A 25641-nucleotide genomic window follows, 5' to 3' on the forward strand; every position below is an offset into this window, starting at 1 on the left:
ACATCGTGCAGTGGGGCATAGATAGCATCTGGGCCATTTCCAAAATACCTGCTCACGTGGCCACCTCATAAGTCTCCTTTCATAATTACCCCTGGCTGGCTGCCCCTCCAGAGGGATTCTGGTGGAACCTGGTGGGCTTAGGAGGCATGTGGAGCCGGTTTCTGTTTAGGGTTCACCTTTCACAGTGGTCTCCTTTTGTTCATTTTACAAATATCTCCACCCACTGTTTTCCAAAGACAGAAGCCAACCAGTACACGGGCACACACACAGTTTAAACTCTGCTGAGTTAGATTTTTGGCTTTACCACTAAGTAGCATCCCTGTAGTGTATAAACTGAGGACCAGGCTGCATTATGTACTCTCTGTCAACTTCCTGCTCTCCCTATTATATTCCCTATTCCACTGGGGAACACTTTTATTTTTTTATTTTTATTTTATTTTATTGGTACCAGGGATTGAACTCAGGGGTGCTTAACCACTGAGCCACATCCCCAGCCCTTTTTTATATTTTATTTAGAGATAGGGTCTCACTGAGTTGCTTAGCACCTCGCTTTTGCTGAGGCTGGCTTTGAACTCCCGATCCTCCTGCCTCAGACTTGCTGGCATTACAGGTGTGTGCCACTGTGCCCAGCTAACCCTTTTTATTTTTTTTTATATTATTTTTTTATTCTGGGGATTGAATCCAGGCCCTGGTACATGCTAAGCAGGCACTCTCCTGCTGACCCCCAGTCCTACCCCTCAAACACCCTTCCAGCCAAGGTTTCCTGAGGGAAGAGAACCAACACCAGTTAACAAGGTGCCTGAAGAAACAGGAGAGGTCTCTGAATAAGGCAGCCAGGGTCTCTGAGTAAGGCAGCTTTCTTGGGGTCTCACTTGAGTGGGAAGCCATCTGACATCCATCTGCCTGGTCTGTTTTTCAGTTATCCTCACTGCGATTTGCCAGCAGGATGAAGCTGGTCACCACTGAGCCTGCCATCAACGAAAAGTACAATGCTGAGGTACTAAGGGGCTTGTAGGCTCTTGCCACTGTGGGAAGATGTGGGTGGGTTTGCCTCTGTGTGTGTATCTTTGGCTGAGGCAGGAAACCACACAAGCCTTTAACCAGAAAATGCAAATTAAAATGTTACATCCTCATACTAGCAAAAATTGGAATTTTTATGATAAGGCAAAATGATTTTTTCTAGACTTTTTTCCCCATTTCTAGTCAGAATGAATTTATATAATCATTTAGGGAGCATTTTGACAACATCTGATAAAGCAAAAACACATTTACTGATAATTTGGCTTTCTTTTAAGATGCCTGCAGAATCATAGTTTTTGGAGGCAGGGACCCTAAGCTCATGACAAACCAGTTAAACTTTCCAGGTTTTAAATCCTGAAGAAAAGGACAGTCCCATGGCACTGTAGAACTAACTCATGGTTTGAGGTAGTGGTTCTCAAACTTGCCCAGCCATCAGAATCACCTGGCCAGCCTGCTGAACTGTGGGTTCTGGATCCATTCCCAGAGTTTCTGATTTAGTCTGTCTGGGTTGGGACCTGAGGATTTGCATTTCTAATAAGTTCCCAAGTGGTGAAGCTTTGGCTGCTGCTGCTCTGGGGGCTATGCTTTGAGAACCACTGGCATAGTAGTTAAGAACTGGACCCCTGGGCTGGACCGTCCTGGAGAAATAATAGAATTCCACTCTCAAAAGAGATCTTGTGAAGAATCAGTAAATGTGTACAAGCTTCTTAGCCCAGTGCTGTCATGGAGAAAAATGTTCCATAAATATTAGCTAGCACTCTCCTGTCAACAGAGTAACAGTGTCACTTCTAATATATAGTCTAGAGATACTCCCAAGAATGGTGCTCACAGTGCTTATTATTATAATGAAAGGTTAGAAACACCACCAGTACCCTTTCTTTTCTTTTTTCTTTCTTTTTTGGTACCAAGGATTGAACCTGCTTTACTACTATAACTATTGAGCCACATCCCCATCTCTCTTTTTATTTTTATTTAGAGACAGGGCCTCAGCAAGTTGCTTAGGGCCTCACAAAGTTGCTGAGGCTGCCCTCAAACTTGCTATCTTCCTGCCTCAGCCTCCCGATTCACTGGGATTATAGGAGTACACCACTGCACCCAGCAATCAGTACCTTTCACAGGAGAGGAACTCAAATGTTATAGAATGAGGAAGCCAGAGCTAGAGTTACCAGCATGAGTAAACATCATGTGAGAAAACAACTTGAGGATTAAAGTGGATCAAATGCCAGCATATATTATTTACACTAAGTGTAAAAACATGCAGAATGATGTCAGTTATCATCAATGGATATATGTGTGCAGTAGAAGAGAAGATGCATGGAAATGAAAGACCACCTGAGGCCAGAGGTTCCCCTGGGGTGGTAGGGGAGTAGACATGGAGTGGGGTATGCAGGGGCTTCACATTTATCTGGAAAACAAACAAACAAACTGGAGCCTCTATAGTACCATACTATCAAAGTTAGATTTGGGGTGGCCACCCAGGTTTCATTGGCATTCTTTCCTGTAGGCTTGATGTTTTCTTTATTTGGTTGCCACCTGCAACCAGTATTTCTAGGTATTTGTAGCACTTTTTTCAGTATCATGCCTGTTTTCCAGGGGTTGGAATAGCTTCTGCAGAATTTCCTTGGCTGGTGGGGCTGGCTGTGAGTTGGGGGATTGGGTTCCTAGTCTACTTCTGCCTCCAGCTTTCTGTAGTAAGCTGCTCAGACTCTCTGAGCCTCAGAATCTTCTGTGAACATGGAGGTTAGACTGATGCTATCTGGTGACCATCCTACTCTGTCAGTCTGTGAATCTCCGAGGTGGTATGAGCCTCAGGCATAAACAGACAACAGAGACAAGCTCAGTGTTTCTGCCAAGAGGAAAAAAAAGAAAAAAAAACCCCTTAGGTTGCAGTGTAATCAAAATGGAGAAGGTGTCTGTCCTGAAAGTTACCCAGCATCCTGGTGTAGGATTGAAGCAGAACTCTGAATTATTCTATTACATTTGAGATAGAAATGCCTAGGCATCAGGGAACTTATATGAGTTTGTGCCATTTCCAAGGCATTTTTCTTTTTTAAAAAAAATATTTTAGGGCTGGGGATGTGGCTCAAGCGGTAGTGCGCTCGCCTGGCATGCGTGCGGCCCGGGTTCGATCCTCAGCACCACATGCAAACAAAGATGTTGTGTCCGCCGAGAACTAAAATAAATAAATAAATAAATTCTCTCTCTCTCTCTCTCTCTCTCTCTCTCTCTCTCTCTCTCTCTCTCTCTCTCTTTCTCTCTCTCCCCCTCTCCCTTTCCTCTCTCTTTAAAAAAAAAATATTTTATTATTTTTTAGTTTTAGGTGGACACAATACCTTTATTTTATTTTTATGTGGTGCTGAGAATCGAACCTAGTTCCTCGCGCATCCCAGGCAAGCGCACTTCCACTTGAGCCATATCCCCAGCCCCTCCAAGGCATTTTTCTATCCCCCCAAAAATGTTCCTGGTGTAATAAAGGAGTCGGTCAGCCAGGAAGTGCTGCTAGACCCTGATCTGTGGGGTCTGCTGTTCCTCCCCTGTTTCCAGGAAGTAGAAAAGGCTTTTGTGCCTACCAGGTCTTAGAAGAAACATCTCATGAGTTCTCATAGTGTGAGTCAGATGCTGGTGCCTCATGGGAGTAGATGGCTCATTTCCCCATACCATCCTCTGATTGACCCAAGGTGTGCCACACTGAACTGTCATCCAGCTAGAGGTCCCAACAGCTCAGCCAGACGTTCCTTACCTGGGGCATAATGCATTTTCCAGAGCTGGGAAGAGGGCATGGGGATAATTGGGGCTGGCCACCAAGCCTCTCCTGTTGAACACACAGGAAATCCATGCCTGAAAGAGACCTACATGGGACTTCCTAAGGGACTGGGCCAAAGTTTGAACTCTGATCACGTACCTTGAGCCTCAGGTTTTGTGCCAGAATTGTCATAGAGCCACCTTAATGCCAGATGTCTGGTGCCCCTTGCTAGGTGAGGGCACAGTGACTGGTGGACCTCAGTACCCAGATGATCTGGCTGGATGAGGACTATATTAAGAAAGCCAGTGGGGCTGTGAACTGGTCACTAGTCCCAGGATCCAGGTGTCAGGGGCTCCCTCCAGTGGCCACTTTGTGACAACAAAAGAAAACCCTGTTCACAGTGAAGGTTCTCAACATCTTTTATGAAAGACATTCAGGTAATATCTATCAAATGATGTAAATGACTTAATAATTCTGCCTCTGTTGTCATTTCTCCACTTGAGCCTAAATCTGTGAATGGAGTCTTTACTATTGTGCCAGTACTCTTTGAAGCATTTGGGACACAGAGCTGCATGAACCAAAATAACAATTTCTGCCTGAGCTTACTGTGTTAGTCAGCTTTCCATCACTCTAAGAAAATACCTGAGCTGGGTATTTTCTTAGTGCACAACTGTTAATACCAGCAACTTGGGAGGCTGAGGTAGGAGGATTGCAAGTTTGAGGGCACCCTCAGCAACTTAGCGAGGACCTAACAACTTAGCAAAATTCATTCTCAAAATAAAAAATAATAAAGATCTGCAGATGTAGCTCAGCAGTAGAGCACCCCTAGGTTCAATACCCCAGTACCAAAAATAGAAAAAGAAAGAAAGAAAATACCTGAGATAATAAAAAAGAGAAAAGTTTATTTTGGCTTATACTTTTAGAGGTTCCCATCCAGGGTCTATTGGCTCCCTTGCTTTGGGCCTGGGGTGAAACAGCACATTAGGGTGGGAGGGGCATGATGGAGCATTCTCAAATGTCATGGCCAGGAAGCAGGAAAGAAGGCCAAAGGAGCCAGGGTCCTCATATCCCCTCCAATTGCAAGCTCTCAATGACCTGAAGACCTCCTACGAGGCCCTACCTCTTAAAAAGTTCCACCATTTCCCAATAGCACCACCCTGGGGACCAAGCCTTTAACACATGGGCCTTTGGGAGATATTTAAGATCCAAACCATAGCACTTAGAGTCCATTGGAAGTAGAAGAAATAGATAATAATAAGCACAATAAATAGGTAAGTTCTAGGACTGGAGAGTGGTGCTCAGTGGTAGAGCACCTGCTTAGCATGTGCAAGACCCTGGATCTGATTCCCAGCATCAAATTAAAAAAATAGAGCTTCATGTCCAATGCAGTAACCCCTACTCATGTGGTATTCCGTAACGTTGAGAAATTCGTTTCTTCAGTCACACTGGCCACGTTTCAAGTGTCTAATAGACAACACAGAGAACATTTTCATCATTACTGAAGGTTCTGTTAGACAGCACTGGTTGAGAGTATGTTGGAAGGTAATATGCGCTATGAAAATAGAGTGAGATTTTTTTTAGAGTAAAATTTTTAAAAACAGTGGTAAGAGGGTTGGGGTTGTAGTTCAGTGGTTGAGCGCTTACCTCGCATGTGTGAAGCACTGTGTTCAATCCACAGCACCACATAAAAAAAATAAATAGGGCTAGGATTGTGGCTCAGTGGTAGAGCACTCGCCTAGTGCTTTTGAGGCCCTAGGTTTGATCCTCAGCACCACATAAAAATAAGTAAATAAAATAAAGGTATAAAAAAACCAAACAAAGATATTGTGTTCATCTACAACTAAAAAAAATTTTTAAAAAAGAGTGGTGTGGAGATGGGTAGGAGACTGCAATTTTTAAAAAGTTGACTGGTACATCTAATTGAGAAGCTTTTGAAGAAAGATTTTAAGGAGGTTTTGGAGTGAATCATGGAAATACATGGGAGAAAAGCATCCCTCGGCAGAGGAGTAGGCATGCACAGGCATGAGTACACCAATTTGGTGAGAATAGAGTAGGCCAGGAGAGAGCAGTAGAAAAGGGATAATGGGAGCAGATTACACAGAACTGCACAGATCACTGTTATCTTACAGAAATCTATAAGGACACAGAAATATTAGCACAAAGACGTTCTTACGGCGGCAAAAAATTAGAAGTGACGGAAGTAATAATTATTAGTATTTTTTGGCGGGAGTGGGTATCAGGGATTGAACTCAGGGGCATTCAACCACTGAGCCATGTCCCCACCCCTAGTTTGTATTTTATTTAGAGACAGGGTCTCACTGAGTTGCTTGGTGCCTTGCAGTTGCTGAGGCTTTGAACTTGCGATCCTCCTGCCTCAGCCTCCCGAGCCACCGGGATTATAGGCGTGCACCACAGAAGTGATCATTACTGGCGAATGGTAACAGGTTCATGCAGTGGTTGGCAAGGCTAAGGATGCATAGCAAGCATCCTGGAGCCGGTGGGCTGCAGTGAAAGGGCTATAATGCTGGGTGATTAGGAAAAGCCTGGGGCCCTGGGGAGTCAGGGTGTGAGGTGGAACTGTGGCCTGTGTTCTCTCTGTTCTCAGTTTACTCTGTTGGATAAGGCAAAGGCAAGGGGAGCACTAATGCCTCTCAAACCCTACTCATTCTTGTTGGGAAAGGGTCACCAGCAGGGAAGGAATGGCCTAGAAACTGAGCATAAACCCTGGGGATTGCCAGGATGTCTGGGCACAGAATAAGGAATTGTGTGGAAGAGGGAGGGTGGCTTCTCTGATGATCTCCCTTTCTTTTATGTTTCCCTGGCAGCGAATGGTCAAGAACCTGGAGAAGGAGCTAGTATTGCTCAAGCAGGAGCTAGCCATCCATGACAGCCTGGTAAGGGGTTGCAGGCAAAGGATGCTAGAGGGCCTGGGGCCAGGGGCATACAACATATGGGTCAAGCTCAGGGGAAGTGGGACAGATTAGGTGGAGGGGAAGGGGCAGCAGCAGGGGTTATGAGGGAGAGGGTAGGGTGAGGTCCTACCTGAGCTGATGTTCATGGTCCTGAGGGTCTTCAAAGCAGAGGCAACTTATCCCATTTTGTGGTCTACCGAGATTTAGCCAGTAGAACATTCTGGAGCATCAGGCTTCAAGTCCAGTGGTCTTTCCTTCCCTCACCCCATCCATTACCTTTCTCTATCCCAAGCACTTGGCCCTCTGTGAGAACCAGATGGTGAAGCAAATAGGACCAGCTTTGGCATCTAGGGGATGTGCCCAGTCTCCAACTTTGGTTCTCAGAATGACCCCTGCTACTCCTATTTGGGCTCAAGTCCTAACTATTTACCTACCACATGTTCTTCTTCCTTCAAGGCCAACCGCAACATTGTGACCTATGACCCCATGGATGAAATCCAGATTGCTGAGATCAACTCCCAGGTGCGGAGGTACCTGGAAGGGACACTGGACGAGATTGACGTAAGGAGCCCATTTATAGGACACCATGCTCAGTTGGCTTGGGCCTCCCTGTCCTAGGCACACCTGCTATGTGCTCTGCTGGCTTTAGAACCTGACACTAAATGGATGTAGTGGGCTGGGAATGTCATGCTGGTCCCCTTCAACCCATCATAGCCTCAGCTTCAGTGTTGAGGGTTTCAAGGCTATGGGGCTCCACAGAGTGTGCTCTTAAACACACAATGTACGGGAGGTGGTCTGTCTCGGGGGTGTAAGCATAGGCCCTGGAGCCAGGCTGCCTGGATGGAATTCCGGCTCAGCTGTCTCCTGCCTAAATGACTGTCAGATACTTCAGTGGGCCCATGTGCATAGTGAGGAGGGAAACTGAGCTGTGGTTAACTGAGCTGCTGCCCCTCAGGTGCTTGCCAGTGCCTGGTGAAATGAAATTGATAAAGCATGGCAGTAAGACTGGTTGTCTACAAGGAGGACTCCCAGGGCCCATGTTGGAAAGGGCCAAGGAAAAACAGCAGATACACAAGGAAGGGCTCTCGGGGGAAAATACATCCTGTTCTTACAGTGCAGGCCATCAAACCCTCACCAGGGAGCCACATAGGCCCCTATCTTCCCCTGCTCCCCAGCTGTTAGTGTTGGCAGTTTGCAAGAGGCAAGTCTGGGACATCTGAGGGTTGGGCTCTTATGGCTTTCTCAGCAGGGCCATTCTTATATTTTTTTCTTTGTTTATTTGTTTTGTTTTGGTACTGGGTATTGAACCTAGGGATACTTTACCACTGAGCTGCATTCCCAGCCCCTTTTTCATTTTTTATTTTGAAACAGGGTCTCGCTAAGTTGCTGAGGCTGACCTCGACCCTGAGATCTTCCTGCCTCAGCCTGCAGATGTGTACTAGTATGCCTGGCAGGGACATTCTCAAACTAGCTTTTGATCAGGGGTAATGCCATAAGCATTAATGCCAGGAGGGAAGCTAGTGACCTTTCTCCAGCCACAGATGTGCCCACACCTAAATGTTTGTTAATGGGGTCCATCTGAAGATGGCAGGCTGAACCTTTTGGAAACAGGAGAAAGTTGATTAAATTTTATTAAAGTTTCTTTCTTAGAAAATGTTTTCAAGAACCAAAGATCTCTGCTTAGATTTTATAGAGATCTTCACTTAAAAAAGTGGTTTTTATAGATTTAGCAAATATTTAGTCTTAAAGCTATTAATCAGGTGTTTCTCTGATCTTGAGGAGGGCTTGACTACCACTTTACTGAGAGGCTGTTTGCAGATGACCCATTTTCAAAACAAGATGGTCTGGAGTCAGCTAAGGGATCCAGATTTCTCTGCTAACATAACCACAGCTTAGTCCCTTTGTGTACCCATGATCTAACTTCTGCCTTGTTCACTTCCCTCCAGATAATCAACCTCAGACAGATCCAGGAGGTATTCAACCAGTTCCGGGTGGTTCTGAGGTGAGGGACTTCTTTATGGCCCCCACATTCTCATTTCAGGCTACCATTTTCTTTTTTCTTTTTTAAAGAGAGAGTGAGAGAGGAGAGAGAGAGAGAGAGAGAGAGAGAGAGAGAGAGAGAGAGAGAATTTTTTTAATATTTATTTTTTAGTTCTTGGCGGACACAACATCTTTGTTGGTATGTGGTGCTGAGGATCGAACCCGGGTCGCACGCATGCCAGGCGAGTGCGCTACTGCTTGAGTCAGGCTACCATTTTCATTTCCTGTGGTCTGGGAACCTGCCTCCAAGAACATCCCCTTCTTTCTCCCATAAGAGGAGCCAGAGCAGTGTTTGGGGATGCCCAGGTCCCAGTTTATTGAGTTCATTATTTAGACAGGAAGTCTTATGGAGTGCTAGCCCTAAATGTGCCCAAATCAGGGATCATGAATCTTTCTCATACCCAACCTCAAGAGGCATTTATAGTTTATTTGGGTACAGTTATACCCACAGCCTGAGTAGCTCATACTGGCTGATGTCACAGAAGCTGGTCACATGATTCTGAGGGGCCTGTTCAAGATAGAACCTCTGAGTCAGCATGATCCCCGGTCAGGCTTAAAGCCTTTATTAAGTGTCATCTTGGAGCAGATGCATTTGGTGCAAAGGGTGGCCTGTTCAGGTTTTGGAGCTGGATAATGCTATGTGAATTGTAGAGAGAAGATGAGCCCTTTTGTCTGCTTTGTGCTCTGGCTCATGATGATAGGGGTTACCCTTATCACATACATGGGATTTCATCCAAACAACCTCTAATCCCAGTACTTGGTTCATGCCTGAGCTTATTCAGCATAACCACTATATTCTCTCACTTTCTTTCCCAAGCCAACAGGAACAGGAAGTGGAGGCAGCCTTACGTAGGAAGTACACTCTTATAGACAAGAATGACTTTGCAACAATTTCTGCTGTCCAGAAGGTAAGCACAGGTACCTCTTGCTGAAAGTACTTACCTCCAATTTTCCATCTTCAGTCTAACCTTTATAGAAGCAGCACATATCATGTATTAACCCAGAGCTAGGATTGCCACAGGGAAGGTAACACCAGAATATGCAAGAATAAACCACTTTTGCATTGAAAATGACTTCTATAAATTGGAGATAATTTATAGAAGTGGCTAATAATAAACAAGACCAATTCCTGGAATTAGGTTGGCAATAGGTGTTAAGATCCTCAGGAATGAGCTGGGCATGGTGGCACACATCTGTAATCACAGTGACTCAAGAGGCTGAGGCAGACAGATCTCAAATTTGAGACCAGCCTTAGCAACCTAGTGAAACCCTGTCTTAAAATAAAATAAAATAAAATCGAAAAAGGACTGGAAATATAGCTCAGTGTTAAAGGTGCCCATGAGTTGTTTCCTAGTACCACAAAAAAAAAAAAAAAAAAAAAAAGAAGAAGAAGATCCTCCATCGCCATCTATCCTAGCTGGCGACCTAATGCTGGATTCACAAAATCTGACTATTCCAATAACTTAAGAAAATGATAAAAAAAAAAAAAGCACACAAACACACAGAAGTACTTTTCAAAATCCATGACATCTCTCCAACCTTAAGGGTCCTTCAAAATCCATGATGTCTCTCCAACCTTAAGGGTCCATGGAAAGAGAGAAAGCCACTGGAATTCTTTATACTTATCTAGGGGACACACAAGGGAAGGTTCCATGGAACAGTCTATCCCCAAAAGGGCAAAGGGGTAGGATAACAAAGGAACAGTGAGTATAACTCAACCCCAGCAGGTGACGACTACTCTTGGAGCCACACCTCGGTAATGCCCAAGTTACTGCAACCTGGCACTACCCTCCCAGACTGAAGGCAATAATTGTTCAGAACCCTGATGCATCAGGACTTAAAGGTGTCTGCATCCAGGGCAGCTCCCAACAATCCTCAGGGATGGATTAGTCAGTGCTTTGATATGGAAAGTAAACATTCATTAGGGTGGTCAGGGATAGCCCTGTTGAGAACAGACTGGCATCAGCAACAGCCAAGTCTTGGTTTATGGAGTGAACATACCCATCCCAAGCCTTGGGCCATATACACTTGTGTTGATGAGGGACCCAAACTTTCAGTCTAACCCAGACCCTTTGGCTGACCTTTCTGTTCAGGCAGGGATTATTGATGTTAATGGCCACCTAGTAGGTGAGCCTGATGGACAAGGCTTTGGACTTGGAGTTGCCCCTTTCTCTACCAAACCTGGGAAGAAATCCAAGTCCAAGAAGACAGTCAAGGATCTGCCCAGGTGAGTGCTCTTCCCGCTCTTCTTGCTTAGCACCTGGCCTACTTGGTGGGTAAAAGCTGTGTCTTCCCCTACCCTGGTACCTCAGCTACTGGGTAGTCACAATGGATATACTACTGTCAATGCTAGTATATCCTTGGGGCTCAGGTTGGGACCAGTTTGGAACCAGCCATAATACAAGTGTCACCTCAAACCTTCAAAGCAACCCCGAGAGGTAGAAATTAATATCTGTTTTACTAATGAGGAAACTGGGGCTCAAGGGGAGAATTCACTTCCCCATATCATACCATTGTGGAGTAATAAAGTTGGGGAGAGGATCTCAGCCAGCATACAGAGCCCATGCCCTCTGGTACTTCCTGTGGTCCCCCCAGCACCACTTCAACAGAGTGCTTCCACTGTAAAAATCACTTAAGTCTCCAGTTCACCTTTCAGGCAAGACTCATTTGTAAGTACAAGGTAGGAAAATTGTTTAGGTCCACTTAATATGCTATGTCCAGGCTGGGCTGTGTAGCAGGAGACAGGAGTACAGACTTCAGAGTGATGTCTGGCCTCACCTCCCACTCTGGGCTTCTTAGAACCTAGGAATCACCTTGAATAAGAGGTATGAGAACCCATCTATGTCTCTGTTTCCTCATCCTTAAAATGAGAATAATAAATAATAACATCAAAGTCATTGAGGGCATTGTGAAGATAAGTGAGTGAGTATAGTCCATGCACATGGGCTAATGTGGATTGTAGAAAAATGTCACATGTAGGACAGGAGTCATGTAGCAGAGGATGCCAATGACCCTGGCCACTACCTGCCCCTTTAGGAGGAGCAATCATGTCCCAGCTTTCTCTGTTCAGTAATTGGTACAATAACATGCATTGGCTTGATTTTCTAAGCAACACTTGTTACAAGAAGAGGAGGAAATCGTGGAGTGAGCCAGGGCCTGCTCTTGCCAGCAGAGTCCTGCTCAGATGTGCTGCTCCTGAAGGGAAGGCACATGAAGTGCCATCACTTGGAGAGGGAGGATGGCTATTTTTCTGGGAGCTGGTATGGGCACTGATGCAGGTGGGAAGCACAGATCAAGGACTGGTCAGAGCCACAGGGCAGACATGTCCTGATTTGCCATTGGTCCACAGACAGGTCTGATGGGGTTTCTTCCCAGGGCATAGTGGTTTCTGAGAGCTTGCAGTCCGCCCCACAGGTTCACATGATTTGAAGCCCATGGAGAGTGTGTCAGTCAGCTTTCTGTCACTGGAGCAAAATATCTGAGATAAACACCTTAAACGAGGAGAGACTTATTTTGGCTTAAGGTTTCATTTCATGGTCACTTGGCCCCATTGTTCTGGGCCTGTGGTGAGGCAGAACATCCTGTCAGGGAGCATTGGCAGGACAGAGCTGCTTATATCATGGCTGTTGGGAAGCAAAGAATGAGAGACAGAGGAAGTGCTGGGGATAAATGTAGACCCTGAGATGATGCCTCCAAGGACCTACTCCCTCCTAAGTTTTTAGCACCTCCCAATAGCTCAGTGAATTGTGAATCCCATCAATAGATTAATCCTGTGATGAGGTTAGAGCCCTCAAGATCCAATCACCTTCTGAAGGCCCCATCTCTGAGCATTGCTTTGAGGTGCTGGGGATTGAACCCAGGGCCTTGTGCATGCCAGACAAACATGAGCATTGCTATCTTGGGGACAAAGCTTCAACACTTGAGCTTTAGGGGGAATATTACAGATCTAAACCATAACAAAGACAACCTGTTCTTCCTAGGTGTGTCCTGCTGGGATTGCTGAGGGAATCCTCATTCTGATAAAAGGAGAAAAATGCTCTCCTTCTCTTCCCTGTCTGCATGGCTTAGGGTCATACTCTTTGTCCTTGGGACATAATTAGGATAAGAGCTGGCGTGGCAGAATGCCTGCCTAGCATGCACAAGGTCCTGGGCTCTATCCAATGCCAACTCCAAGAAGAAAAAAAAAAAAAGGAGCTGAGTGAGGTGGATGCCTGGTGGAGTGAGGGCTGAGAAAGGTCACACCTCCATGCCTGAGTTACCTTACTGCCCATGACTGAGCCCTGGGGTTTCTTTGCTTCTTCCTCCAGCTCATCAGCAAGAAAGGAAGGTGCTAGCAGCCCTGTGAGTGGCAAGGACCTAGATATGATTTCTACCTCCAAGACCCAGCTAGTCCCATCCTCTAAGGATGGGGATGTCAAAGACGTGCTTTCGAGGGATCGGGAAACTTCCAGCATTGAGCCCCTTCCCTCAGACTCCCCGAAGGAAGAATCACGCCCACTCAGGTAATCATCTAAAGGACAACTCCTGTACCAGATAAACTCAAATCAGAATGTGATCCTCAATACATAGTGTCTTCAGATAAAAAAAGAGAAATAAAAGCCAGATGTGGTGGCACATGCCTGTAATCCCAGGGGCTGGGGAGACTGAGACAAGAGGATCGTGACTTCAAAGCCAGCCTCAGTAAAAGAGAGGTACTAAGCAACTCAGTGAGACCCTGTCTCTAAATAAAATATAAAACACAAAATAGGACTGGGGATGTGGCTCAGTGGTCGAGTGCCCCTGAATCCAATCCCTGGTACCAAAAAAAAAAAAAAAAAAAAAAGGAGGGGAGAGAGAGAGAGAGAAATAAAATAGGGAATACTGGCCCAGACTAGGAGCAAGTCCAGAAAGAAGAAACTTAGGCTGGACACAGTGGTGCACAACTGTAATTCCAGTGACTTGGGAAGCTGAGGCAGGAGGATCATGACTTTGAGGCTAGCCTCAGCAACTTAGCAAGTCCCTAAGTAACTTGGTGAGTCCTTGTCTCTAAATAAAAAAGGGCTAGTGGTGTAACTCAGTGGTAAAACACCCCTGGGTTAAATCCCCAGGACCAAAAAAGAAAGAAAGATTCAACCTCAGGAGTCATCCAAGATGCACAATTAAATCATTTCAGACTCTCCATGTAGCAATTATTTAAATAAAGTTAAATATCTTTTACATAAATAGTACATTCAAAATATACTAAATGTCAAGGTATAAGAGTATAACTTCTTCCTTTTCCTTCATCCACCTCCTTGGTGAGTCAGTAATTGAGTTTTTAGGAATCTCTTCTAAGGAAATAGAGATATGGATAATATTCATGCAAAAAAAGTTCATGGCATTATTAATTAATTTATTTTTTTTATGGAAGATAAAGTCAATAACTTTTTTTTAAGAGAGAGTGAGAGAGGAGAGAGAGAATTTTTAATATTTATTTTTTAGTTCTCGGCGGACACAACATCTTTGTTTGTATGTGGTGCTGAGAATCGAACCCGGGCCGCACGCATGCCAGGCGAACGTGCTACCGCTTGAGCCACATCCCCAGCCCCAAGCATTATTAATTTAAAAAGCAAAAATAAAATGTGTTTGAAACACCTGCAGTAGGCCACATTAGGGAAAAGACATTAAATTATTTCTGTCTTTGGAGTGTTCAAGGATGTGCATGAAGAACTTTTTCCTCAGCCTATGCCCATTTCCAAACATTCCAAGAACTTGAAGAATTAGTGAATAGCCACACACTGAGCACTCTCTTAATTCTATAATTAACATCTATATACTTATTTCATCTTGTGTCTAGCCCTCTTTTTTTTTTTTGCAGTGCCAAGTAAGATGCCAATATCCATCTATTTCCCCCCACATCAACATTTCATCTTAAAACTAGAATTTTCAAAGAGTTTTTAATAGTATAAAAGATGCTTTGGTGAAAAAGATGTAAAATTATATATACTGCATTGGCCTCAGCCATTTTAAAATATATAAAAGAAATCCCAAGAGACATATTGAGGTGTGGTTGCTAATAGGTAGTAAGTGGTTGTGTTGTCTGTTTCTTATCCTTACTTTCCTTAATTTCTGTGATAGGCATGCACCCTTGTGTGCTGAGTAAAACAAATTAGGGAATGATTGCTACATAGTTTGGCTCCCATCTGGGGAAGGTGGTGCCTAGAACTTTTGCCTCCTACCCACAGAAGCCACAGGGAATAAATATGGAGTGCCTCGTGCTTCTTAGGTAGCTGCCCAATTTCTTACTTCTCCCTGGCCTCCCCCTTTGACCCCAGGCCTACCACCCCACCCTCCAAACTGATGGCCTTTGAGGACTTTAAGAATGAGCGAGGAAGTGAGATCAACCGCATCTTCAAAGAAAACAAGTCCATCTTGAATGAGCGGAGGAAAAGGGCCAGCGAGACCACACAGCGCATCAATGTCATCAAGCGGGAGATTGACGTGACCAAAGAAGCGCTAAACTTCCAGAAGTCACTACGGGAGAAGCAAGGTAAATGTGATGGGAAAGATGGCAGGGAAGATGGTTGTGGGGTCTTAGAGTTATCCCATGTCAAATGGGGCAACCTTGGGCACTAGAGGACCAGATTGGGGAGGGATAGCAGAGGGCACTGGATGGAGCCTTCACTCTTGGGTCACATGGCTTGGCTCTGGTCAGTTCCTTAGGGACCACAGAGTCTTTCCCTGTTGGCCAGTCTCTATCTGTCCCCATTACTGCATTATCTCAGACAGATGGTAGGCCTTCCATCTGAAAAATGCTGCTGTCCATGAAGAATCTGGCCCTTGGTCCTGCAAAGGTGTCCTCAGGATATAGGTAGCTGGTGACCCCTTACAAGGTCCTTGGGCCTTGCTGGGGTCTCTTCACTGTCCTGGGGAGTCAGATTGCATCAAGGATGCTGGTAGGGACCATAGAAAACTGAGGAGGGAAATGAGAATGTGAATGCCAGAGGGCCAAGGAACTCACTGTCAGGAAAACCGTTCCCTATGCTGAACCCCTGACATCTGTGCTGGTTTGGCAGTCTTGTTTCCTAGGGCAGATGACATGTTGCCCAAAAATCAGAGGGTAGAAACCTCTGCATGGAGACAGTGCTTATCTGGTTGCCCTGACTCAGTGCCCTTGTCCCTGCCTACACCCTCACTGTGGCCAAGCTTGGTTATGCAGAAGACTCATCTGCAAGCGATTGTCAAGTGTGGATCCCCAGGCCCCCAGCCAGTGTTTCTGTACAGGAGATATAGAGCAGGATCCAAACCCTGCATGTTAAAGAGGGACCACCCTGACTCTGAGAAGGGGTTCAGAGGCCACCATTACTCACTTTCCTGGATCCATCTCTTCATCTTCTTATAGCTAAATTACAAACTGGTTCCACACCAGTTTTCGTGAGTGATCTCTTAATGTCACATGATTTATTCCTGCAGGCCAGATGAGTCATCTCACCATCAGGGAGTACCCTTTACTTATTTATTTCTCAGAGAATAACTTTATTTTCAAAGTCTTGGAGCCAGTCCACTCATACCCCACAGACCAACCGACATGCTATTCCAAAGGGCAGAGCCCTCCAAACACCTGGGAATCTGAAGGAATAGTGCTGGTGACTCCAAACACTCCCTCACATAGAACCTCAGGAAGAGAACATGATGAAGGTCTTACAGGACCAGCAAACATTTCTTTGTTCCCTCTGCTTATACCTTTGAACATACAGCTTCTTATCATGTATTTGCACATTTAAAGTAAAATGCCTGCATGCTATACTGACATATCATTTACTCCTAAGTGTACTTTTTAAAAAAAAATTTTACTTATTTGCTTTTAATTATAGGTGGACACAATACCTTTATTTTATTTTTATATGGTGCTGAGGATCGAACCCAGTGCCCCACACATGCTAGGTGAGCACTCAACCTCTGAGCCACAACTCCAGCCCCTCCTAAGTGTACTTTAAAATGGACATTTCAAAGGCTGAAATGAAGAAGAAATAAACAATATTTTAAAATATCTTTTTGGGCTGGGGTGGTAGCTCAGTGGTAGAGCACTTGCTTAGCATATGTGAGGCACTGGGTTTAATTCTCAGCACTGCATATAAATAAATAAAATAAAGGTCCATTGACAACTAAAGATATATATTTTTTTAAATCTTTAAAATTTTTGTATCAAAAAAAGTTTTTTTTCTCTTTCTTCCCCAAAGCAGTTTTACATCCGTTGTTATTAATAAGGAACCTTGTCCAAATGCCTTATGGTACTAGCCAGTGATGAAAGTTCACATACATCATTTGCAAGAAAAATAAGTATTTGGTTAATAGAAGAACTACTGAATATTTTTAGCTGATGAAGTTTAAATAAGCATGGTGCATAGGCCATATCCTCTGCACACCCCTTCCTTTCATCCTAAAATGATTTGCCAGCGTTTTTCCTTCTTTCTTGGATACCTGCCCCCACCCCCCTGCCAATGCCAGGTGGATGCCCTCTCATTCCCTGACCTACTCCATCACCCTGCAGGTGAGTATGAGAACAAGGGGCTGATGATCATTGATGAAGAGGAATTCTTGCTGATCCTGAAGCTCAAAGACCTCAAGAAGCAGTATCGAAGCGAGTACCAGGATCTGCGTGACCTCAGGGCTGAGATTCAGTACTGCCAACACCTGGTGGACCAGTGTCGCCACCGCCTGCTCATGGGTGCGCAACTTAGAAGGGTTAGGTAACTGCTCAAGGTTGGGAGGCTCAGTGTAAGGTCCCAACCCAAATTCTGAAAATCAGAAGATCTCAGAGCTGCTTGCTGACCCAGGCAGGGCTGGGAGGGGCTTCAGGAATGTGGTTCCCAGGTCCTTGAGGGCTAGAGATGGAGATGAAGACAGGGTGAGACCCTGGAGCAGGAAGTGTATGAAACTGAGTCTGCATTGAGAACAAAATACCTTGTTGCATGCAGCCTTTACCTGCTTCCTCGGGGGCTCCCACACCTCACCTCACAGTGCTATCTTCCACCTCCTCACAGAATTTGATATCTGGTACAATGAGTCCTTTGTCATCCCTGAGGATATGCAGGTAGCACTGAAGCTGGGCAGCAGTATCCGGCCAGGCATGGTGCCTGTCAGCAGGATCGTGTCTCTGGTGAGTACACAGTGTAGGGGCATGGTATGACAATGACCGAACTGGGGAATGGTAGTGTCTGTACTCTCCGTGAATGGCAGTATGCAGGGCTCAATAGCTTCTTTCATGGCTGTCCCAGACAGGAGGCAGACAGGTCTCTTCTCAGTTATTGAGGAATGGGGACAGAAAGAAACACCATTCTTTTTTTTTTATTTTTAAAATTTCTTATTTAAAAATATTTTTGTAGTTGTAGATGGACAGAATATATTTGTTTTGTTTATTTTGTGTGTGTGTGTGGTGCTAAGGATCAAACCCAGTGCCTCACGCATGCTAGGCATGTGCTCTGCTACTGAGCTCCAGCTCCAGCCCAGAAACACCATTCTTATTACTGCCCTCTAGGGCGACTCATCATGCCCAGGTGGCAGTTACAGGGGGGTCTGTGAGGATGCTACAGGGTTGTGAGATTCCTGGGTGGGGCTTTCAAACCCAGAAAGGGGACTCTCTTGATACCTACCACAGGCCCTGCCAGGGATGATTCTGACAATGCCAGGCTGAAGGCACTCTACTATATTGGGCCTCCTCCAGGGAGAAGATGACCAGGACAAATTTGCTCAGCTTCAGCAGACAGTGCTACCTGAGGGACCTGATGCCATCTCCTTCTACAATGCCAAAATCAAGACAGAACAGAAGGTAACTTGTCTGTAGGAAGGGTGGGGTGTCTTCAGGGACCTCATTACTAGGGCACCCAAAATCACACTTCCTACTTTAGAGCTTCAGGAGAGGAATGGTGCCTACCCAGAGAGATCAGAGTTGCTCTCAGTCAAGAGTGTCTTCTGAAGCTGAAGACAGGGACAGGGCTAGACCATAGAAGACAGGGCTAGACCATAGACCATTGCCAGACCTGGACATGGCGAGCCATCCTGTGGGTGGTTCACAACTGAAGACAAGATCCAGAGATCCCCTGAGGCCACTCCCCTGAAGACCTCTCCAAGGGCAGGCCACTTTGTGCAAGTGGCAGAGGACAGAAGATCACACTCAGCCAACGCACAGGTAGACATGGTCTCAGCCTTAGGTTGGGCCTGTGACTCTTCTTCCTGAGCAGGTTGGGCTGGAGCAGAGGATCTCCACTCTGCCAAGGCCCAGCCTCAAGCCAGAATGCCATGTACCCTTCTATGTCCAGAGGCAATTTGTATACATTGTGGCAGATGCACATGGGATCCCTACCCAAATGAGCACATTCTTTATATTTTTACAAACCAGGAGGCTGATCACTTGAGCCCAGGGATTCAAGGTCTGCATGGTCAACATAGCAAGACCCTGTCACAAACAACACCAACAACAACAACAACAAAAAAAAACACAATATTTTTTTGTAGTTATTTATTTACGTTTTAATAGGTGATTCATTTGGGTGTTTTAAACTTTAAAAAAGCATAGGTGGGGGGTTGAGATTGTGGCTCAGTGGTAGAGCACTTGCCTCTCACACGTGAGCACTAGATTCAATTCTCAGCACCACATAAAATAAATAAGATAAAGATATTGTGTCTGTCTACAACTAAAAAAAAAAAAAAAAAAAAAAAAAAGCATGAGTTGGAGGAGCTGGGCGCAGAGGCACATGCCTGTAATCCCAGCATTTTGGGAGACTGAGACAGGAAGATCAAGAGGTCAAAACCAGTCTCAGCAAAAGCAAGGCTCTAAGCAACTCAGTGAGACCCTGTCTCTAAATAAAATACAAAATGGGGCTGGGGATGTGGCTCAGTGGGTAAGCACTCCTGAGTTCAATCCCCGGTACCGAAAATGAAAAAAAAGCATTGGGGTGCAGCTCAGTGGTAGAAAACTTGCCTGGAAGTGCAAGGATGTGGGTTCAATTCCTAGCCCTGCAAAAAATAATAATAATAATAATAATAGTAATAATTTTTAGCTGGATGTAGTGGTACATGCCAGCTACTTGGGAGACTGAGGAGGAGGATCCCAAGTTTCGGGCCACCTTGGCAACTTAGTGAGACCCTGTCTCAAAATAAAAATAAATGTGAATGAGTGGTTAAGCACCCCTGGGTTTAATCCCCAATACTGCAAAAATTAAAAAATTTAAAAAATAAAAAATAATAATTAAAATAAAATAAAAACAGAAAGGGCCTGGAGTAGCTCAGTGGTAGGGCATTTGCCTAGCATGCATGAGTTCAATCCCCAGTACTGGAAAACAAACAAACAAAAACATAAAATACAAGCACATCTTTTAAACTCCCATTGACTCTCTGACAGGAGAAACTTGCTTTTCCTATTTAGCAATACATTCTAAAGATCATTCCACGTCAACCTATGAGGATGTATCAAATATTTTCTTTTAGTACTGGGATTTAATCCATGGGCATTCTACCACTGAGCTACATCTCCAATCCTTTTTATTTTTTGTTCAGACACAGTGTCTTACTGAGTTGCTGAGATTGGCCTTGAGCTTGCCGAGTCTGGACTCAGCCTCTAAGTGACTGGGATTACAGGCATGTGCCACCGCGGCCAGCCTCAAAAGGTTTAACCCAACTAATATTAATGAACATTTAAGAGTTAACAGTTCTTTTTTTAATTTTTTTTTTCACTTTGTGGTGCTGGCAATTAAACCCAGGCCCTCTTTTTATTTTGTTTGTGATACTCTTTACTAATACAAGTATAGCTGAGCTCTTACAAATGTGGGTTTACACATATGTGTGACTATACATGAAAAGCAATTTTGTAGAAGTGAATTTCTTGGTTAAAAGTTCATTTGTATTTTTGATGGGTCTGCCAAATTGCCTGCCTAGAGTTAAACCCATCTGTACCCTTACATCAGCCTATAGGATGCTCACAATAAATGGTATACCATTTTTGTATTGTTTTCCAATCTGAAGGGTGAAAAATTTTCTCAGTGTTGCTTTGTGTTTCTCTTACTATAAACGAACCTCTTTTAATGTTGAAGCACCATTTTAATTTTTTAAAAAATTTTTTCTTACAAACTAATCAAATTTTTGCTTGTTTTTCTTTTATTTATTTATTTTTTGCAATACTGGGGATTGAACTCAGGGCTTCACACATGCTAGGCAAGCACTCTACCACTAAGCTACATCCCCAGCCCCTTTTGCTTGTTTTTCTATTGGTTGTAAGGTTTCTATTTCTTCTTTTTTTTTTTTTTAAAGAGAGAGTGAGAGAGAGGGGGACAGAGAGAGAGAATTTTTTAATATTTATTTATTTTTTCTTAGTTCTCAGCGTACACAACATCTTTGTTTGTATGTGGTGCTGAGGATCGAACCCGGGCCGCACGCACGCCAGGCGAGCGCGCTACCGCTTGAGCCACATCCCCAGCCCCTATTCTTTTTTTTAAAGCATGATAGTTATACACAGTAGTTGGGTTTATTTTGACAAAATCATACCTGTATGGATTTTGATTATTGCATTCTAATTCCCATTCCCTGACCTTTCCCTTCCTTTTTCCCTCCTCGTTTCCTTCCTCTACTTTACTGATCTTCCTTTAATCTTTAAGGTTTTAGAGTATTGGGGATTACACTCAGGGGAACCTGACCACTAAGTCACATCCCCAGCCCTATAGTTGTTTAGCGACTCACTTTTGCTGAGGCTGGCTTTGAACCTGTGATCCTCCTGCCTCAGCCTCCCAAGATGTTAGGATTACAAGCTTATGCCACCGTGCCAAGCTGTTTAGTTATTTTTTATTTTTGAGAGAGAGAGAGAGAGAGAAAATTTTAATATTTAGTTTTTAGTTTTCGGTGGACATCTTTCTTTGTGGTGCTGAGGATCGAACCCGGGCCACACGCATGCAAGGCAAGCACGCTACCGCTTGAGCCACATCCCCAGGCCCCTCTTTAGTTATTTTTGATTGGTGCTTTCTACATATACATAAAGGTGGAATTACTGTGGTATATTTATATATGTACATAACATGATTTTTGTTAAATCCATTCTGTATTTTCTCCTTTCCTGTCCCTCCTACCTCCATATGTCTTCCTATAACTCTACTGATATTCCCTATATTGTTATGATATCTGATCCCACTCCCTCCTTCTTTTTTCCCTTATTTTACTCTAGCTTCCACATAGGAGCGAAACATTTAACCCTTGATTTTCTGACTCTAGCTTATTTCACTTAGAATGACACTCTTCATTTCCATCCATTTACCAGCAGATGCTATAAACTTTATTCTTTTATTTCTTAATTGTAGGAATTTGTTATATATTAGATTAGTTATATTTTTGTATGAATTGCAACTACTTTTTTCTATTTGTTGTTTGTCTTTTGACTTTACTTTTTTGTTATTTTTTTATTGATTTTATTACATTGAGCATCTTATTTGAGCTGCCATAAAAAAATATATTACACTGGGTAATTTATAAAAAAGCCAGAAATTGTTCACAGATCTTAGGCTAAGAAGCCCAAGATCAAGGGTTCAGCAGTCTAAGTGTCTGGTGAGGGCTCTCTGCTTAAGGATGGCACCTTCTAGTGTGTGGCAACTTACATGGTAGAAAGACAAAGGTCTAACAAACTCTCTCAGGCCTCTTAAAAGGGCACTAATCCCATCCATAAGATCAGAGTCTCCATGACTTAATCCCCTCCCAAACTTCACCTCTTTTTTTTTTTTTTTTTAAAGAGAGAGTGAGAATTTTTTTAATATTTATTTTTTAGTTCTCGGCGGACACAACATCTTTGTTGGTATGTGGTGCTGAGGATCGAACCCAGGCCGCGCGCATGCCAAGCGAGCGCCCTTACCGCTTGAGCCACATCCCCAGCCCAGGCTTCACCTCTTAATACCATCATCATGGTAGTTATATTTCAACACATGAATTTTGGAGTGACACCAACATTCAGTTCATAGCACAAATTTTGTCTTTCTTAGCTTCTGGATTTGGTAGCTTGACTAGAAAGCCCTTCCTCCAATTGAGTTCATTCTTTCCATTTAGGTGACATCTTCACTGATGACTATGAGGAGCTGAAGCCCATTCAAAGAGGATTGAGTAATTGGGGGTTGTTATATGAAGGTCCCCCAGAGCTGTAATTCTCATCCTAGGTCATATACACAAATCACAGGGATCTTGTTAGGATGCAGGTTCTGATATACTAAGTCTAGAATGGGACTTGAAATTCTGCATTTCTAATAAATTCTCAGATGATGCCCAGGATGATAGACTAGGGCCACACTTTGAGTAGCATTCTTAGAGGGTCTGTCTTAGGATCTGCCTTTATTAGGTTGCAGATGTTCTCTTCTGTTCTTAGTTCATTGAGTCTTTTTTTTTCCATCATGATGGGATATTGGAGTTACCTTCCTTTTCTCTCCATTAGATATATTTTAGGCATTCTCATTCTGTCCTCTCTCTCTCTTAAAAATCTCTCTAGTTTCTTCTAGCTCCTCATCTCTCTATGCTGTAATTGGGTAACTTCTTTAGATTCCTGTTCCAGTTTATTAATACCCTTCTCAGCTGTGTCTAATCAGCTGTGTCTAAAAATTCTATTTGATTCTCCTTCAAATATGCTTGGTCATGTGTTATAAACTCATTTCTTTTTTTTAAATTCTTTTTTTTTGTAGTTGTAGATGGACGGAATGCCTTTATTTATTTATTTTTTATGTGGTTCTAAGGATCAAACCCAGTGCCTCACACATGCCAGGCAAGCGCTCTGCCACTGAAGCTATAGCCCCAGCCCACACCTTATTTCTTGCTCTTTAAAAATAATAACTTTTTTGATATATAATACCATATATTTCACCCTCAAAATTGTACAACTCAGTAGTTTTTAGTATCTTCACAAATATGTGCAACCACAATGAATTTCAGAACATGTCATGCACTGCTTTTTCTTAACTCATAAATGTTTCAGTGTTCATGTCTTAAACAAGGACATTCTCTTAAATTATAATGATGAAATAATCAAAATCAGGAAAATAAACAGTAAAGCAATAATATTATTTAATCCAAAACCCATACTCAACTTTTTTTGTGATATTGGAGGTTGAACCCAGAGCTTCACACATGTGAGGCAGACGTTCTCTTCCTCTGAGTTATACCCCCAACCCTTTTATTTTGAGATAGACAACTTAGAACCCTACTACCACAGCTTCCCAAGTAGCCAGGACTACAGATATATTTCACCACACTTGGCTATTTTTAATTTTTGACTATTCCAAAAATGTCCTTGACAACTATTTTCCCCTCTTCCTTTGGTCCAAGATCCAATCTAAGATTACATATTACATTTTGTTGCAATGTCTTCTCAAATATAGAACAATTCCCCAGTCTTTCCTTCTATTTCATTATCTTGATATTTTTTAAAAATACAGTCAAGTGTTTGGTAAAATGTATCTCAACTTCAGTTATGTACTTTTAGCAAGTGTTAACAAAAATTATATTTTTCTTGGTATATTGTATCAGGAGGCACATGAATTTGCTTTGTTCCATGACTTACTACTTTAGAATCTGCATCCTAACAAGACCCCTGTTATTTGTGTATATGACATAGGATATCCTGAGAATTGCAGCTCTGGGGGACCTTCATATAACAACCCCCATTTACTCAATCCTCTTTGAGCTTCAGTTCCTCATAGTCATCAGTGAAGATGTCACCTTAATGGAGAGAATGAACTCAATTGGAGGAAGGGCTTTCTAGTCAAGCTACCAAATCCAGAAGCTAAGAAAGACAAAATTTGTGCTATGAGCTGAATGTTGGTGTCACTCCAAAATTCATGTATTGAAATATAACTACCGTGATGATGGTATTAAGAGGTGAAGCCTTTGGGAGGGGATTAAGTTATGGTGACTAATTTTGGTCAACTGGTTGAGGTCATCCTGAATATATAAGAGGATAATATATCAATGACTTTGGAGAAAGAGCTTCAAAAATTTTATTGCTTTATGTAAATTAACTTTCTTTAACTAGCATAAGTTATTTTAAGATCATAGAAAATATGAATAAAAACAATTTGCATGATTACCATCATGAGTTTCTCTCTTGATATCGTAGATAAATTTTGCATTTTTTCTTTTTTTTTTTTTTTTTGGTGGGGAGGGGACACTTTTATGTTTGTTTGTTTTGGGTACTGGCGATTTAACTGAGGCGTTCTACCACTAAGCTACATCCCCAGCTCTTTTTAAAATTTCTTTCTTTCCTTCTTTCTTTCTCATCTTGTCTGTCTCGTCTCTTTTCTTTTCTTTTCTTATAGGGATTGAACTCAGGAGCACTCAACCACTGAGCCACATCCCCAGCCCTATTTTGTATTTTATTTAGAGACAGGGTCTCACTGAGTTGTTTAGCGCCTCACCGTTGCTGAGGCTGGCTTTGAACTTGTAATCCTCCTGCTTCAGCCTCTCAAGTCACTGGTATTATAGGTATGAGCCACCACACCTTGCTCATTTTTTATTTTGAGGCAGGGTCTTGCTAAGTTGCTGAAGCTGGCTTTGAACTTTTGATCCTCTGCCTCAGCCTCCTGAGTTGCTGGGATTACAGGAATGCACCACCATGCCTAGCTCAAACATTGCTCTTTTATTATTTTCTTTCAAACCTTCAAAAAAAATTTAAATTCTAAATCATTAAATAGAGAAACCATGTGTTTCTACAGGTCAAACTTCTATTCCTCTATTTCTAGGAGAACTCTTCGTATTGGCCATTTTTATATAACTGAACCAGTTATACTGTGTATATATATAGTTATATAGTTATATGTATAGTTATGTAGTAAATATAGCTATATAGTAACTATAGTTATATAGTTTTATATATATAGTAACTATACTATAGTTACACTATATATAGTATATAGTAACTATAACATAGTTAAATATACACAGTATTATAATTAT

At 43.1% G+C, this 25641-nt stretch overlaps 2 protein-coding genes across 17 annotated transcripts in view; one reads left to right on the forward strand and one right to left on the reverse strand.

The window, feature by feature from the left end:
* KIF9 (kinesin family member 9) overlaps positions 1-25641 on the forward strand; it is a 60194-nt gene that overhangs the window by 32905 nt on the left and 1648 nt on the right. For 4 of the 5 annotated variants that reach the window (XM_081285244.1, XM_081285242.1, XM_081285241.1 and 1 more), the window contains 11 exons: positions 920-997; positions 6589-6657; positions 7132-7236; positions 8622-8677; positions 9533-9623; positions 10809-10942; positions 13023-13217; positions 15009-15223; positions 17225-17401; positions 17718-17833; positions 18398-18502. In XM_081285244.1, the coding sequence (XP_081141370.1) occupies positions 920-997; positions 6589-6657; positions 7132-7236; positions 8622-8677; positions 9533-9623; positions 10809-10942; positions 13023-13217; positions 15009-15223; positions 17225-17401; positions 17718-17833; positions 18398-18502 (1341 nt within the window). Of the gene's footprint in view, positions 1-919; positions 998-6588; positions 6658-7131; positions 7237-8621; positions 8678-9532; positions 9624-10808; positions 10943-13022; positions 13218-15008; positions 15224-17224; positions 17402-17717; positions 17834-18397; positions 18503-25004; positions 25321-25641 lie in introns of those variants that run through there. The other variant, XM_081285240.1, reaches the window with a different exon arrangement.
* Positions 1-25641, reverse strand: part of LOC308644299 (uncharacterized protein) — a gene marked incomplete at its 3' end in the record, with an annotated part of 100159 nt that overhangs the window by 32837 nt on the left and 41681 nt on the right. The window contains exon 4 of one of the 12 annotated variants that reach the window (XR_014020955.1): positions 19349-19689. The exons of the other annotated variants lie outside the window; for them this stretch is intronic. Of the gene's footprint in view, positions 1-19348; positions 19690-25641 lie in introns of those variants that run through there. 12 annotated transcript variants of the gene reach the window in all.

Source organism: Spermophilus citellus (genome assembly GCF_964194105.1).
Source record: "Spermophilus citellus genome assembly, chromosome: 3".
NCBI classification, from domain to species: Eukaryota; Metazoa; Chordata; class Mammalia; order Rodentia; family Sciuridae; genus Spermophilus; species Spermophilus citellus.